Source organism: Engraulis encrasicolus, chromosome 3 (genome assembly GCF_034702125.1).
Source record: "Engraulis encrasicolus isolate BLACKSEA-1 chromosome 3, IST_EnEncr_1.0, whole genome shotgun sequence".
NCBI lineage: Eukaryota > Metazoa > Chordata > Actinopteri > Clupeiformes > Engraulidae > Engraulis > Engraulis encrasicolus.
The window spans coordinates 33,105,697-33,123,488 of NC_085859.1; the positions used below are offsets into that span (position 1 = coordinate 33,105,697).

Consider the following 17,792-nt stretch of genomic DNA (forward strand, 5'->3'; position numbering starts at 1 on the left):
CTTTGAGCATGCTGTGCTGCCAATAGAGCCGCTTCAGCAGGTTCCAGGTCTCGCCTGGAAGGAGGGAGACAGAAGTGGAAATAGATGAGAAGGACATTAACAACCAAAACTCTAAAATGAACACCCGCAAACCAACCAAATGCTGGTGAAAACTGTTTGGTTGGTAGAAAGAAAAAAAAACTTGCCAGCCACTTTGACCCATTATTAGTGAGTGTGTTTTTGGCTTCGCAACTTCTAGCCATTTTGGCTGGTGATGAAAAAAAAAGTTAAGAGCCCTCTTCACAACCAATGGGGCATTTAGACAGCTGTTAGTACAAGTGCAGCTTCAGAGAGTTCCAAGCCTCGCCTGTAGAGACGGAGAGAAAGGGGAGTAGAGGGCGAGGACAGAATTAGAAATTAGAAATAGTATATCAATGGGACACACAAACTGGTCACGTCTTTGCGCACGTTAGACATAGGGGTGGGTATTGGCAAGGGGTGCACATCATGAAACACATACCACAATGCAATACTACCATGATGGATTGCAATACATTATTGTGATTCATTGCAACATTTACTTCAGTAAATGTGTAAAAATACAGCTTACTTGCCAGTTGCTCTGTAGCATTCATAAGTCAACTGATCTGGTACAACAGAAATATTACCTACTCTATACAGGAAAAACGAACCAGTGGCTCATTCCACACACAATGTGTCATATTGTTTTATTACTATTAAATTTGAAACTATTTTTTGATGTCATGTATCGTAAAATAAGTATCGAACATTTTTTTGTGAAGCAAAGCGTTTTGAATATCCCTAGCTTCAACAGGTTCCACCTCTCGCTTGAGGAGAAGGAGAGAGTAGGAGGAGAAAATGGATGTGAATCCGTGGGACAGTCAGAGAAAGTGGTCATTTCAGGGAGATAGAGGGGTGGAGAAGGGGCAGGGGAAGAGGACAAAGTGGACAATTTGTTTCAGTTTCAGATTGTCATAATTTCTAAAAGGGCCGGTGCATAATTTTAACACTAACCTTGAGAGGGGGAGGTAGAGAGAAGGAAGAGGGGAAGGTTAAGAGGAAGAAAGCGGACATTTTCATTCAGAATTTGAGGTTTTAATCTGAATAGATGGAAATAGCTGTTAATCAGTGAGGCAGTCATAAAAGGTGGTAATTTCAAAGACGACAGAAGAGTGGACGCAGGAGACAACATTAACAATGACTGCAGCCGCCACAGAAAAACCTGGTAGCACCCTAATACACCCTAGCAGCAAAGTACCTCACTATTTGAGTTAGCTGATCCAGCATGCGAGAACATCCTTTCTTTGGGATGTTTGCCGGACCAAACTTTGTATAGGAGCCAAGTTGATCATGCCTTTGTTCAGTAAAAAAAATCATTCAGACAGTCGTCCTGATAGTGACGGTTCAGGACAGACTGCACGCATATTTAATCTAATCTAATCTTTTATCAACTTGAAACAGTAGAAAACAAAGCTCTGCCTTATCCTCAGGTCAAATATCTCTAATCGGTCACAAAGATATATGATAAGAACCACTGCTCTTCCCCACTGGTGCCTGAGACTGAAGCACAGCTGAATCAGCCCGATTAAAACAAAAACATGGACGACTGTCAAGGAGCAAGACTGTCAAGGAGTAAGTTCCAAGTTCCCATTCCTGAGTGTGCCCTAATGCCCTAATGAACGTGACAGGGAAGATGATCACAGGGTCTTTGCACTCCGCAAATACATTTATAGCTGCAGTGCAGTCCAATAATTCCCAACAGATTTCCCCTCTTCTTTCCTGGGGTCCCCCTGCCTGCTTCCTCTCAGGGCTTTGAACTCACCTCTGACCCCCACAGCTCCCCACGGAGAGCCACATCCTGCTCCCATCCTCAGTCCCCGTGCCGTGTGTGTGCGCGCGCGCGTGTGTGTGTGTGTGTGTGTGTGTGTGTGTGTGTGTGTGTGTGTGTGTGTGTGTGTGTGTGTGTGTGTGTGTGTGTGTGTGTGTGTGTGTGTGTGTGTCACATGTGTGCGTTACATCTTGAGAGTCTGTGTATGTGTGTATCCATCGAGAGTGTATGTGTGTGTGTGCGTACGTGTCCATCTCAAAACCTGTGTGTGTGTGTGTGTGTGTGCGTGTGTTCGTCTCGAAAGAGCCGCTGTGCGTGTCTACAAGTATGTGCCAACCGATTGTGTAAGCCGAGCGTCAGCCTCTACCCACACACATCAAGGAGCCACAGGAATAGAAGCAAATCCTCAAAAGCTCCAGTTCACTCACCTCCCCAAAATATACTGTTTCAGTGATCACAGGAAAATACAGCAAAACATGTGGTGCCTTACAAATGTCAATTTGCCTGTCTGGTACTGCAAAATGCCCCTTTTGATAAATGGACTCTTGTCTGGGGGGTTCAGGTGTAGGAGCCGCAGTGTGCAGTCATTTGATAAATACCATCTACTACGCAAACCTTATGAGACGGTAAAGTGAAGGATTAAGGGCAGGAGAGGCAAGGGAAAACTATACACAGTGTGTGTAAAATAGTGTTAGCAAGTGAGTGAGTGAGTGAGGGAGAGGGAGTGCACGCAAGTGCCTGCAAGCTTAAAGAAGAAATGAAACGAATATTCATCTATTATTCACATTAAATATTGGGCCTATTTCTAAAACATCAATCCAACTTTAAATAATTTTTCCGGACATAACTTGTTGAAACGGCAACTTAAAACCGTGCCTTTGGTGCGACAATATTTACAGGGGCGTGACGTCATGCGGTTGACACCCTCTTTTTGCGAGTATGGTTGGCTGCGGAAATATCATACATTTGAAGGACCCATATCTCATAAAGGAACCAACATTAAGATACAAACATCGATACGTCGAAAGAACACACCCCTAACATTATGTGAAAAAAACTCACGTTGAATATAAGCCTCACAAATAAGCCTAGTAGACTTTTCTGTGATGATGCACCACCTGGGTTGAAAAGATATGCCATATTCGGCACAGGATCGACGGGCACAAAACAGCACCGCGCTCCTACTAGGCTACACGAAGGCTACACGCTGATCATTATTAAGATATTATCAATCATATGACACTATTAGTGTAGGCTGTATGTGCTGTGGTAAACTGGAAAATATGGGAGCATGTTAGGGTGCCAGCCAGCTGCCGGTTTCTCAGATCATGTGACATTCCGCGCTGTCTTTGACAGGTTGAAACCGAAGTGGCACTTTATCGATCAACCAGCGCGGCATACTTGTTTTTTTGTTTATGGCAACGTGACAGGGGGGGAGTCCCCCGGGGGACGATGCTTTGGCTGCTGCACTGTCTTTGACATGTTGAAACCTAGCGAAATTGCACTATCAGCTACTTTAAAAACGTGCTTAAATAGCTCAATAGCATGGTTTTAATGTAATCTTAATAAACAATGGCGTTATACCCATCATTATGCGACAATTTGGAAGTCGGTAGGTATATTTTGACACAGATGTTCGTGCTTAGGGGCTGTTGTTTCATAACACAAGAACTGCACGACCGCCGGCCATAGAGTCATAACTACACAACACATATTTTCGTTCTCGTATTCTTGTTCTATTTCGTTGCATATAAAGCAATAACTCCACAACCGACGGCCATGGAGTCGTAACGAAACAGCTCGACCCGCAGCGCATTGACCGAGGACCCTTAGTACTAGGGTGCTGCTACAATGGCAGAGATGAATAGCATCTTTAGCATGCTGCTATCCTGCTAAGTGGCTGTCGGCCATACTCACCCGTGGTCGCACTCGAGCTAGAGATATCCGTCAGCACACCTGCTATCCATAGACACTGCTTGTGGTAGCCTAGGAGTGTATTTCCAACCATGTCCACGGTCTCCAGATTTTTTAAGGTAAACAACAGGAGGGGTGGAAAACGCCCGGAGCACAACATTGATCTAGGTCACTTCAAAAGCCGATGCCTCCTACACGATCAGCGTTGTTTTGCCTTCTCCTTGTCAGCAACAGTTCCAGTAATTTTGACTTAAAGACACTTGTGCAGAGAGATGCCTTCAGTGAAGCTTGTACTTGTTGCAACCTGTACCATTTGGACCGCCACGAACACAATATTTTCCACTGTGCTTTGATTTACTAGCCATAGACGCCGCCATTGATTACTATAACTTTGTGGGTTCGGAGTTGGACTGTGTCAACCTTATGACGTCACGCATAAGACAATAAATTTGCACTACTGGACAAAATATTGCTCATTTTGAGCACGTTTTAACATGACTTCCCGGATAAATTATTACACACACAATATCTTGTTTTAATCACAAAGCTTGGAACTTTTGTAATATGCAGCACAAACTGTAAAATTCCAACAATTAATATTCGTTTCATTTCTTCTTTAAGTCTAATACTACACATACCACAGAGAGGGGCCTTGAACCAACTCTGCATGGTTTCTTAGACCCGGGTGTCCTCAATGAGTGTCCTCTAGCGCACACGTGTGTGTGTGTGTGTGTCCGCGTGTATCTAAAGCGACCCTGACCACCGAGGAGCTTTTGAGTGTGTGTGCATGTGTCTTAAGTGGCATTCACCAACTACAGTAGGAGCCTGTGCATGCGTGTGCGCACGTGTGTGTGTGTGTGTGTGTGTGTGTGTGTGTAACGGCACTCACCACTGAGTAGCTCGATCCAGCTCTGCACGGTCTCCGGGGGCTGTGTGTCCTTGATGTGTTTGAGAGCCTCGTCCAACAGCACGTCTCCCGTGGGCGCGTCTGACTTGCAGATCACCTACACAGACGCACAATTACTGTAATTTACTATACGCAGGCATATTATGCATACCTACACCCATGGCCATACAGATACACAAATACTGAAAATGTATGGAGGCTGTACAAGAATTGTCAGGCTTGCATATCAACTGCATCTGTAACACACTTACACACAGTACAAAACTCCTTTTCAAGTGTGAAAACACTCATAATCATGGCAATTTAATATGCTTATGGCATGTTAAGCATGCACTTCCACAAATCTGCCAACACAGGCATACAGACACACACCCTTAAAATGTATGATACTGCACAAGAAGTGTGCATGTCCAGTGACATACGAGCACACATTTGCTGATGCTGCATGTATTGACTATATGACTATATTGATTAAGGCCGAATGGGGCTAGAAGATTTATCAACCCAAAATTATTATCACAGCAATCTGCATTGGGGAAATGTATTGATTGCAGAAATGTCAATTTGCTGAAGCTGCCAATCTAATGAAATGCACAAGTAGCAATCAGGCAATTATACATACAATAAAGTGCTAATACGTGTCTGAGGGTTATTTTAAGGCTTAAGCTGAACTACTACACTATATTTTCCTATATGGTCGCCCTAATCTTATGTCATAAATTTTCACCCATAATAAGGTAGTGCAATAGACGTACATGGGATAGTCAATGCAATTATTACAATCTCCATCAGTGAATGGATATGCATATGTAAAGTCAATACAGGACAAGACAGAAGACACTCTAAGAGTTTTCAGTTTTCAGTGAGCTTTTCTTGACTGGGTACTAAAATACACTGAACAGATGAAGACTTCCAACTGAAAAGGCATTCCAAGCACCAACTGAAACCCCTTAAAATACCAGTCAATTCTAACAAGTTCTCTCTTTTCAACAGGTCATGTTTAACAAGAAGCCTCAAACACATTATAAATAGACTTAGCATCCTGACTAACAGCTTATTAACATCCTATAACTCACAGATCATAAATGCACTGCACTAAAGGTCAGGTAGGGCCTCTGCTTGTAAAGGATGGATATATGCCTGCTAGAACATGACTTAACGATGGGTGCACAAAAAAAACAAAATACATGAGGGATTTCAAACTGTCAAAAAATGATGGAAATAGAGAAAATGCTCTGGCCCTTCGTAGTTCCTGTGTGGAAAACGTCAACATTATGCATCGAAATTGTGCATGTTTTAATTAAATGAAGTTTATGCAGTGTGCAACTGTTCAACAGTTTGACACCGTTGTCTAGCACCTGCAAAAAGCCACTTTGGACATGCACACCCTACCGAAGGCAAGGAGCGTCTCATAACTATATATGAATGATATGATATGCTTGTGTGAATGCTGCCATGCAGTGGTGGCCAGAGAGCGCGTCTCTAGTCTCAGCAGGGCTCCACTGCACTGCACAGCACAGCACAGCTGGCCAGCATTATACATGAGGAAGCCTAAGGGGCACCAGTGGCGGCCAGCTCAGCCAGCCTCAAGGCCCCGTACAGAACATCCAGTCCTGTGGCCAGCACGCCACGCCTGAATAATGTACATATAGACTACCGCCCACGCACACACACACACACACTTACACGCACGCACACACACTCATATAGACACATACATGCATACACACATACACAGAGCAGGCTCTCATACACACTCCCTTCTTTTACACCCACGCCCTCTCGCTCACATGCATATTCTCGCTCACACATACAGTATAGTACAGACACTATTTTCCTCCTCACACACACACACTGATCTACTACATAGACATTACTCTCTCACACCAACACACACACCCTTATTTTACACCCACGCCCTCTCCCTCACATAGAGTACAGTACACACACACTCTCTTAAACTCCTACATACACACACACACACACACCTACTACATAGGCCACACACACACACACACACACACACACACACACACACACACACACACACACACACACACACACACACACACACACACACACACACACACACACACACACACACACACACACACACACACACACACACACACACTGAACAGGCTCAGAGCCAGAATTAACAGGAGGATATGCCCTCCCAGATGTGGCAACAGCAAACAGGAGAGGGGAGTGAAAATAGTGGACTGGAAGAAGAAAAAGAGGAGAGAGAGAGCGAGAGAGCGAGAGAGCGAGAGAGAGAGAGTAGAAAGCTACACAGATAGACGATGAGCAGCACTTCATTAAAGGGCTCTGCATACTTCACGTGCGCACTTTGGCGCGTGTGGCGCGAGAACCATTAATGACGTCATCACTTGCGACAGACTATTCATACTTCAAAAGCGCTTTCGCTCGCATTGTCGGAAGTGCCCTCTGCTGTTCATGAGAGAAACGGCACTATCTTTCGCAACTCGCAGCTTGAGTTCTACGGATGTATAAAATAGAAAGCCAAACACGGCTGCTGTAGGGCTACTGAACGTCTGACTTGTGACTTACCACATTGAAACATATATTTTTTGTTAGCCTACATTGCCAGATCATTCCAAGACCATGTGAGAGCATTGTTCTGGCGGCAGAATTTATAAATAGATCGCCGAACACAACGTGCTTCTGAACAAAATAAACAATTGTTTCACTGAACAACATTTAAGAGAGAAGATAAAATAACTCTCTAGGACATTTTATTATCCTCAAAATGATGCAGGATCCATTCTGTAGTAGCCTACAGTAGTTGTAGCCTCTCTTCGCAACTCCTGCTTTGTCTGCCTACCTGTATGGTCGCTGGTGGCGCACGACAAGTTACAAAAAATCTGGGGTGCACGACGTCGCGCCACGGCAGCTCGCGCCACGAGTGAGGTCGCGAGTGAGGTCGCGAGTGAAGTATGAAGGAGGGTAGCGCCAGTCACGACAAGTATGAATCCCCCTTAAGACTGCACTAATGAAGAGGGCCCAACATAAGGAGGCTTAACTGAACTGGGCAGGGCTTGATGAGGGCTACATCAGGAGTCCCAGTACTGGCTGGCTGGCATTTTACTCCTGCTGACATGTTGTACTCCTGCTGCTAAAAATGAACGGCTTCAAACTTTCACACTCTTTCACCCATGATTCCACCCATGCCGAGTTAGAACTGTGAAGCTCCACACTCGCTCAGACAGAAATGTGGCGCTGCTTTTCTTTCTGCTGAAGGACGGACGGACGGACGGAGGGAGTGAGTGAGTGAGTGAGTGGCGCAGGACTAACTGGTCCTGGCATGTCTGTCCAGTCGGCATGACTGATCTGATCCCCAGAGTGTGAAAACAGGACCTGACCTGGAAGCTTTCACCAGAAAGCCCAACCAGCATGTTTCTGCTTGGTTGGTTGTGTGACCTCTCGCCTGACCTCTGTGAATGGAATGTCAAACAACACCCTCTTGTGGCCGAGGCAGTGCACTGATGACTTGGCCAGATTATTTTCCATGAAGTACAGTCACTGCGAATAGAAGCAAATGCACCGCCCACTGACCACCCGGACTCGTTTGGGCAGAGGGCTAAACATGTATGTAAATATTGTCAAAGCGAGTACATTCTTTCGGTCGTCCTCTCCACTCCTTAACTCCAAAGTAAATATCTAGGCCTCTGGCAAATACAGAAACCCCTCTCTGCCTGCCATTGGACAAACTCTGTGCAAATTTGTATCCTCTGAGCTGGACGAGCACAGTGGTCTTTGCTCCTTAAATGTAAAGTGCAGCAGCCTAGTGGGAGTTCAGAACGTCCAATGAGGTGCACATATTCTACTGGTATCTACTGTATGTTCCAGGAGATAGACAGCAGTTACAGGTTAACATGTTCAGATTGGAGCAATGCAAAAAAGATAAAGGGTTTTGAGAAAATAAAAATAGAAAGGGAAAACAGGGACATAGTCCCTACACTGCCAGACTCAATATGGTATTGTAAAAAAAATGCTTTATAGCAGCAGTTTTTCCCAATATCTACAAATTACACTGCTGGGAGTGCCAGCTCCCTGTAGACGGTGGGCTAGATTTCGTAGCTCCTTTAGAAAACGAGTTTCGTTCTCACTCTCGAGTGGCAACTTGATTTTTCTAATATTACCTCCTGACAATATGTAAAGCAATATTCTGGCTGTTGCCACGCTGAAAAGTTGCACGTTTATATTAAAAAATAATGAAAATAAAAAAGACTGGGGGTGACGTCACATAATGCACAGTCAATGGGAAGTCTCCGCCCCTCAAAGTTGAAAAGGGAATATTTATCCGCATATCGGGCTTTTTTCATGGGCAGATAATTCACCTAATCATTGAAACAACGTAGGCATTTCATTCCTGACCATTTTCCTGTTACTGGAAAAAATAACACAGCTTGCATTTCATTACTGACACGTAGTTTTTTGGCGAATTGATCTACCCCCGTCACCTCATTGCTCTATTGCTTTGAGGGAACAGACCTGTCCTCTTTTTGACATTTATCTCTCGTTGCCCAATGATGGTCAGACAGTCGAACACTAACAGCGAAAAAGAGCACTTCTGAAAGTTTGAGAAAAATATTTTTTTTTGCATGTACATAACAAGTGAGCCCACTTACCCCCCAACTTGTAACTTTTTGCCATGAAATCTGACGGTTCCGGGTAGCATGCACGCGCTAGCTGTATTCTGCCTCGTTGACTTTGCATTGACGTGACGTCACTCGGTGGGCTATTTTTTGTTGTCATTTTTATAAATCAATGTGCAAGTTTTGAGGATGGCAACAGTCAAAATGTTGATTAATGGGTTGTCAGGGGGTTATATAAGCAAAAATAAAGTTGCCACTCGTACCACCTACTGCCAAGAGAACAAAGCAAACATCAAGAAACATATCTGTGTGTCCATGCTATGCACTGCAGATATCACACCATGCACTTGAGATATCACAGTGTTGCTCAAACATATTTGGAAATGATAGACTATTCTAAAAGGAAAGAGCGAGGGACGGGAGGGTGCCGGGGGTTAAGGATAAGCCTAAGACGACCTCTGCTGAAAAATTGAATCAGATCTTTCCATAGTGCCACATCACATGGCACTGACCTAAGCAGCATTTTTGGTTATCAAGAACACTTTGGCTTTCGGACAACCCTCTCAGACGACCTCTGGCTCAAGAACTGAACCAGTTCTTTCCATCCTTAGATAACACACTGCACCGAATGACCTAACCAGCATTTTTGGTTATCAAGAGCACTTCAAGAAGGGGGAAGGTTGAGCTGCATTTTGACTTTAGGACAACCCTCTTAGAGGACCTCTGCTCAATAACTGAACAGTTCTTTCCATCCTTAGATAACACACTGTTGTACTGAATGACCTAACCAGCATTTTTGGTTATCAAGAGCGCTTCAACTCAAGGAGGGAGGGGGATGGGCTGTGTGTTTTGGGTTTCGGACAAACTTCTGAGAAGACGTTACTCAAAAAAAAGAGAGGGTGAAATAGTTCTTTCCATCCATCCTGAGAGTTGCACATTCCCAGATGTGCAGGAAATGACAACAGAGGCAGGCGAGAGACACAAACACAGATGGGGAGGGGTTGACATGAGCAAGCAAGCGAGCAACCAGAGGAGTGAGTGAGTGATCTGAGGGCCAGACAAGAAGCACTCCTTTGTGAGGGCCAATGCACATGCCCATACATGTCCACAACAAAACCTCGAGGAATCCTTAACACACTTCTGGCCACCATACACTTTGGTCTGGTTAGAGCCATTAAAAATATACATTACATTACACAGGTGATTTCATCCAAAGATACTTACAAGAAAGGATGTTAACTATTGTTTAGGGAATATACAGAACACACAGGAATTACATTAAAATGTTGACGACACAATGTTACCCACCAAAATGACTAGTAGATGTTAATCTTACTAGCCAAACACGCACTCACTTATGGGTCAAAGTGGGTAGTAAGTTGGTCTTTTCTACCAGCCAAACTGAAATTTGACCAGCATTTGGCCGGTTGGCTGGTGTTAATTTAGAGCCCTGGGTGGTGGTGGGAGCGAGGGAGCATGAAAGACTGAGCAAGTGTGATCCGACCATAGTGAGGGAGAACGGACGGCCGAGAAGACCAAAGAGAACCAGTGTCAGTCACTGCAGCAGTAACTGCAGTGGTAGTGAAATACGATTACGTGGCGCTATTCCGACATGTCGCTATTCCGACGTTAATGTCTATTGTCGGAATACCGACACGTTTTTCACCGTCCGCCGCTATTCCGACATCCCTAACCTTAACCCTAACCCTAACCCTAACCCTAACCCTGGGGATGAAAAGTGTCGGAATAGCGGCATGTCAGAATAGCGCTATGTCGGAATAGCGATTGCCCCCCCGTGAAATACGGGGGGGACTGAGCGTTTCTCCAATGCTGCGTTGCTCAGACCGCTCAATAATCCAACAATTTCCCCAACATCTCTTCTGAGGACATCTATTTGGTGGTTCACATGCAAGTTTGAAAAGTTGGAAGCGTGTCGTCGGGTGTCATCTACTACTCCATGCCACTTACCTTCCCAATTACTGCATTTTGTTAAAAGAAATGGAAGATTTATTGCCATCAATTATGCATGATTTAGTTGTTATTATTCTCATAATTTTCGGTACCTAATGCCCTGTAAATGTACATGTAGACAAGGTTGAAGGTTCATATTTCAGCATCAGAATTTGACATTGAATAACAGGCACTTGGTTGTTAAAGTGTACCTCCGGGATTTTGGACACCAGGCCTCATTTCCGAGTCAGCCAGGGTGTAAACAATGTGTCCAGAACGTTTTTTTCACATTCCATGCAGTCCTCGTGAATTCTCATATCCATGTTGCTAAGCTAGCGCAAGTGAACGGAGATGGTAGTAGCCTGCCCCCAAAAATAGTCTTATCCGGTTGCAACAACATTCAAAACAACCCCATTATTATGCCAGACTGCAAGTGTAAATACTTGTCTTGATAGAATGAAGTTTGAAATTAAACCAACATTGCAATCATGTTTGATCACCATCAGCAATTTGTGTTCCGGTTTGAAAGCTTGACAGCCGCGGAGTGATATTCCTAGTACAAATCCTAGCTTCGTTTGACACATCCATAACTTTTCCATAGAGCGAACTCCAACATCTTTGAAGTTTGTAAAACTGAACGGTTTTCCCCTCTCCCTGACCTCGCTCGCAAACATCAAGAGTAATGCTTTCTGTCCGACTTTGTAAACCTTTCGTAACATTGAAACATATGCCATAACAATGTTTGGTTGTTACTAGATGACCCGTGTGTCTACACAGCATGTTGGCGAACAGAACGCACACTCTTCTCCCTTTCATCCTCCCATTCCATCTCGTCTCAAAAAACATTCCATGTAATAATAACTAGAGCTACGAGTGACATATTTCACAATGTCAAGCCAGATCACATAGCGTTGCGTAACTTATGAATCCATAGGAATACGGCAAGTCATGTCTAATGCTATTTGTCACAGCAATTACACACAATAACAGTAAAGCATTACAACATGCCAATCCAAAAGGGTAACTTCTAGCCCAAGTTTTGGCTAACGTAGGCGAAGCCATTATACCACTGGGCTACCATCATAGAAGCAAAAAGCATAGCAAACCTGTTCTTCGGAGACTGTTGGTGCGCGCCACAAAATGTAGATCTGGGAATGCGGTTGGCACCGCGGACACTTTTAGAGTTTTCCGTGTAGGTATTAGACTTCGAGAAGGACTTTGTGAAGTCGTCGGGACTGAAATGGTCACTGCAAAGCACCGGGGTAGCTTACGGAGCGTCTCCATCGGTGTGTTGATGTAGCCCTGCAGCCAGGAGCCAGAGTTTGGTTCTTTCAACATCTTTCACGGAAACCAATGGAAACTTGCCGATACCCATCTGTGGGCTTTATTATTGCAGTTGGTATGTACACACTGATGTACCATGGTGCGATGTCGTTGGGTTTTAATCCACTATTCGATCCGAAAGCAGTTGTAGAACTAGCCTTGATTTGCAATGTCTCTTGCGGGTCCCTGCAGTGGGTGGGTGGGCTACATCACAACTGAAGAGAGCAAAGTAAAATTCCGCCGACCCCGAGAAAATAGTCTCTCAACATGGCAAAATCCACGCAGTGAAAGGTTGGTTTAATTTCAAACTTCATTCTACTAAGACAAACATTTACACTTGCAGTATGGTATAATAACGGTTTTGTTTTGAATGTTGTTTAAACAGGATAAGACTATTTTTGGGGGCAGGCTACTACCATCTCCGTTCACTTGCGCTAGCTTAGCAACATGGATATGAGAATTCACAAGGACTGCATGGAATGTGAAAAAAACGTTCTGGACACATTGTTTACACCCTGGCTGACTCGGAAATGAGGTCTGGTGTCCAAAATCCCGGAGGTACACTTTAATGGCAAACTGTGGGATTCTGCACAGGTCAGAGTGAGGGAGGTGTTGGAGAAGTAAAGGGAGCGCTCACCTTGCGGGCCAGCAGGCTTTTCCTCCTCATGCCACATGCCTCCAGCTGCAGGCGTCCGCGCAGGGCCAGCTCGATGAGCATGCAGCCCCGAAGACCCGACGAGATGCAGTCATTCCAGAACGACGTGTAGCCCTGACGATCACCAAGTGGCAGCAGCAACCGAGAGTGAGGGGGGGGGGGGAGAGAAACAGAGAGACAGAAAGTACAAAACATGGAAAACGTGGATTAGAGAGATTTCCATTTTAACAAACAAGGAGCAAAAACCCACACTGTGGTAATATAGAATTCAAAACACTGTGACCAATCCTACGCAATCAATAGAATTGCAATGGCTTTTACAGTCAGGCATTTAAGTGCGATTACACATCTTGTGACCTGTCTGAGCTAACAGTGCTGTGACACCGGTCGCAAAGGTCAAAGGTTAAATTCCCAAGGAGGGAACACTGTGACGAGTGCCCTGCCGGTCCTGTAAATCTCCTCGTGTAGTTGAGATTCCTCTCTCCGCCACATACTGCTGTAATGGGCCTAACAGCCTCTTATGAGGCCTCTCGTCCTGATGAATTGGCCCCTGGGGTTAGAGAGAAGAGGCGTACAGTACAGGCGGAGTATGAGTCGTGTCATCTGTTAAACTAGCTGAAGCGTCAGAACAAGAACACGTCTCTTTCTCCGTCTGTCTCTCTCTGCAGCTCTCTCTCTCTCTGTCTCTCAAATCTGACATCACAAGGTTTTTTTTCCGCCCAGTGGGGGCGCCTAAAACATCCTTAAGGATGAGGTCAGCCACATCTGGTGTAAAAGGGCTTGAATGGTGTCATGTCTTGCAGGAAAAGTAAAACATGGCTGCTATTCTAACCCAGGCTTTTGCCAGACACCCAAACAATTATCCTTCAGCTAATCATTATAGAACAGGCAGAAATCTCAGGAAAATATGATATAATAATACAGTACGTCTGCTGAACTCTACAGGTGACTCTAAAGACATTTGCGTACAAAAGAATTAATTCAAAGTCACGGAATCTAGAGACAGTTACAGGGGGAAAATCTATGAGAAATGGCATACATTTGTCCTGTGCAGAGGACAAAAAAATAGTCTCACAGTCAGCACTACACTGTGTACACAGGGACAAAAAGGAAGTCCGATGTAGCACTATGTACAAGTTTACCTGCCAAAGAGGGGGGAAACGTAAACTAGCATGGCACTTTTCTGACTCCCAGCTCTCTCAGGTGTGAGGGTGTATACTGGAAAAAACAGTGAGTTCATACTGTAAAAAGAGTCTCTTCAAGACAGAGAGCCTGAAGGTGGAGAGAGAGAGAGAGAGAGAGAGAGAGAGAGAGAGAGGGGGAGAGGGAGAGGGAGAGGGAGAGAGAGAGAGAGAGAGAGAGAGAGAGAGAGAGAGAGAGATGGAGAAGCAGAGGGAGAGGGAGAGAGAGAGAGGCAGAGGGAGAGGGAGAGGGAGAGGGAGAGGGAGAGAGAGAGAGAGAGAGAGAGAGGGAGAGGGAGAGAGAGGGAGAGAGAGGGAGAGGGAGAGGGAGAGAGAGAGAGATGCAGAGAGAGTGTGTGAGAGCAGCAGAGAGGTGCATGCAAGGGAGAGAGTGGAGGACGTCTTGTGGGGAAAAACGTAAGAGGGGTGATCTGCAGAGAGGGGGGGGGGGGGGGTTAGGAGAGGCAAAGTGTGCTGCCTAGGACGGCTCCTAATCTGCCTGCGTCGTCAGCCTGCCTAGTCCTCAAATGCAGCGTCATGTTCCTGGTGAGCTTTCGCCCACCGGACCCAAGTCTCCTCGCACACCCGGCCGTCGGCATCAAACAAGGCCGGCTTTGTGGGGCGGGAGGAGGGGTGTGCCGGGAACAGAGGAAGGCCTATGCCCAACACGGGCTCCATTCAAACAGGGATGCAGCACTACTACCAACGGCCTGTAGTGTTCACACATTCAACAAAACACATGGACGCCACTTGGGGGGTTTCAGGTTTTCAACATGTTCATGAGCTACTGCTGCAGACCAGAACACACAACTTACTGTAAGTTCACTTCATCTACTGGAAGTTCTGCCTTCGCCCTCTAGTTACCAAGGACACAGAGCAGATATACACAGCAATTCCATGCCTTAAATCATGAAAAAATTTCACTACTACTGCTGTGTGTACAAGCAAGTGGCTATAAAATGTCTACACACCCCTTTTATTGCAGCACTCAGTATTTTTGGTTAATAGGCTATCAGTGTATATGCATAAGATAAATATTGCATAGGTTAAATGGCGCCCAGAAAGATTAAGTTCCTCTTCATCTTCAACTTTCTAACAGGGTGGCGAAGGTTTTGTGGCAACAGTGACTGGAATTTGGAGCTGTTAACTGACTAAGGCCCCAGTTCCAGCTGAAGAAAAACAGCGCAAAAGCACAATTCTACCACCACCACACTTTTAGGTATGGTGTTATTTGGGTGATGTTTAGCGCAAAACTACCTTTTGGAATTATGTCCAAAAAGTTCCACCTCGGTAAAGTAATTTTCACAACATGACATCTGTAATACCTGTATCTGTAATTATCTGTGGAAATAATGCCAAAAGGTATGTTTGGCACAAAAACAACACTGTACATCACCCAAATAAACCATACCTAGAGTGAAGCATGGTGGTGTCATGCTTTGTGACAGCTTTGTTTCCAGTTTTATTCAGCTGGAACTGGGGCCTTAGTCAGGGAGTCCTGAGGGAATTATGAACAGTTCTACAGGGGCCGGGGTAGTGGCACAAAACCTTCGGCCCCCTGGTAGAAAGGTGAAGATGCAGAGGATCCTAATCTTACAGAATGACAATTACCCTAAACATATGCCTAAAATAAAAAAGAACAGCTTCACCAGAATAAGAATGAGGGTTTTGGAACGGTCCAGACACAGGGTTTAGACCTGTCCACAGAAAATGCACTCTCAATCTGACAGATTTTGAGTGCCTTTGCAAAGAAGAGTGGGCTTATATTGCCACATCAAGATGTGCTTTGCTGATAGACTCCCAGCCAAGAAGTCTGAGTGCTGTGACAAAAGTCAAAGGTGCTGCAACAATGTATTAATGTAAGGGATTCCATATTTATACAAGCAGGTTAATTTAAGTTTTTTCCCTTTTCTGTTTTTTCTCTTTAAAGCTTTGAGTTTTTCCCAATTGCATTGTACAGGTTAATAGTTTAAACTAAAGGTGGAGAAAGTTGTGAAAGTATTTGTCTTTGTCATTATTTTAAATCTCAAAAACCTGGCATTTAAACGGGGGCTTTTAATAGGCACTATACGCGCACCTTACCATCCCACAAGTGCTTTTCAGGCATCTCTATTACAGTATATAGCGAGAAGAGGTCCACTGCATTGCTGCAAATTCTTACCCTACTACTCTGATCTAAATGTCTTGATATTATCAACTTTCCAAGTTGGTATTTAGTAAATGGCAGGCAAACCTTTTGGATTTTGCCTCACAGTAATGAGTTTGCCATTCTTTGAATTGACTAGTTTGAGGCAGGACTGTAGAGCTTTCAAGGCAATAAATGCCTTTAAAGGTCCTTACACATACTGAGCAAAGAAAATTGTAGCCACTGTGTTAGTAGAGTCATAATTGGAGGTTCCGTGACCAACCTCTGGCAACAATGTTTTGATGATTGATTTGACCTCTATGGACCCTTTAGAAAAGATTTAGCCCCCATGTCCCTCGCAAAAATCCCGGGCTTTTTTGCTAGAGAGCCAAATTCAAAATGGCGTCCGGCGCCATCACTAAAATATAACTTTTGATCTGAATGACCTAGAATCATGTATGAAGGCACTTTTTCATATAAGTCAACCATGAGGATTCCAAATCTGACATCATTTTGGTTATAAAACTTCGTTTTGACGGCGAAATTCAAGATGGCCGCCATCTAGAACCGCTATTTTCGACCTTTTTAGGCCGTCATCGCCCAAAATGATCATATTTGGACTGGGAACCTCCCAATTTGTGTGACTGTATTTCTCATGTAAAGATATTGAGAGAATAGCTGATCTACAAGGCCAGAATTCCTCACATTGGGAGGCGTAGTGGACTTGTAGATGGGCTATTTTAATAATGTGTCTTTTTTTAGTTGGCTATTATTTGACAATTTGGCCGATATTTTAGCATTGTTTGATGATTACTTTGGATGCAGTGATGGTCTTTTACTTTGAGTCCTTACATCATGACCCCACCCCCCAAAATAGGGGGTCTTGACCCACAGGTTGAGAACATATTATCTAGTAGAAAAACCCTTCACGTTTCATATTTTCCGAGCATTCTTGCACAGAGAAGCCCGTTGAGGAACTCGAGGCAAGAGCTGCCGAAATGGAAGAAGTGCGCTCACAGCAGTGATCAACTTGGTTGAAGACAGTCAGATTGTGAAGCTCCCTGAGCTACAAGAACACTGTGTTGTTGAGGAATGTGTGGTCTTATTCAACCCCAATGGCACATACAGGAAGACGCAGAAGAGCAAGCTCATCTCGAAGATCTCCCTCCACCCTGTTTTGATTTAAGAATCCTATCTTGCTCTAATTGACATAGGCATGATCTGGAGGATGGGAACTCCATCAGCAGAAAATTGGCAGACACAGGACGGCACCCTATACAAGTAGGTTGG

General features: G+C 44.6%; 1 protein-coding gene across 1 annotated transcript in view; it reads right to left on the bottom strand.

Moving 5' to 3' along the window:
* The window catches only part of golph3a (golgi phosphoprotein 3a), a 29,154-nt gene that overhangs the window by 4,962 nt on the left and 6,400 nt on the right, over positions 1 to 17,792 (bottom strand). The window contains exons 2-3 of the mRNA XM_063195234.1: positions 13,179 to 13,310; positions 4,632 to 4,746 (exon numbers count right to left, since the gene is read on the bottom strand). Coding sequence (XP_063051304.1) covers positions 4,632 to 4,746; positions 13,179 to 13,310 — 247 coding nt within the window. The remainder of the gene's footprint in view (positions 1 to 4,631; positions 4,747 to 13,178; positions 13,311 to 17,792) is intronic.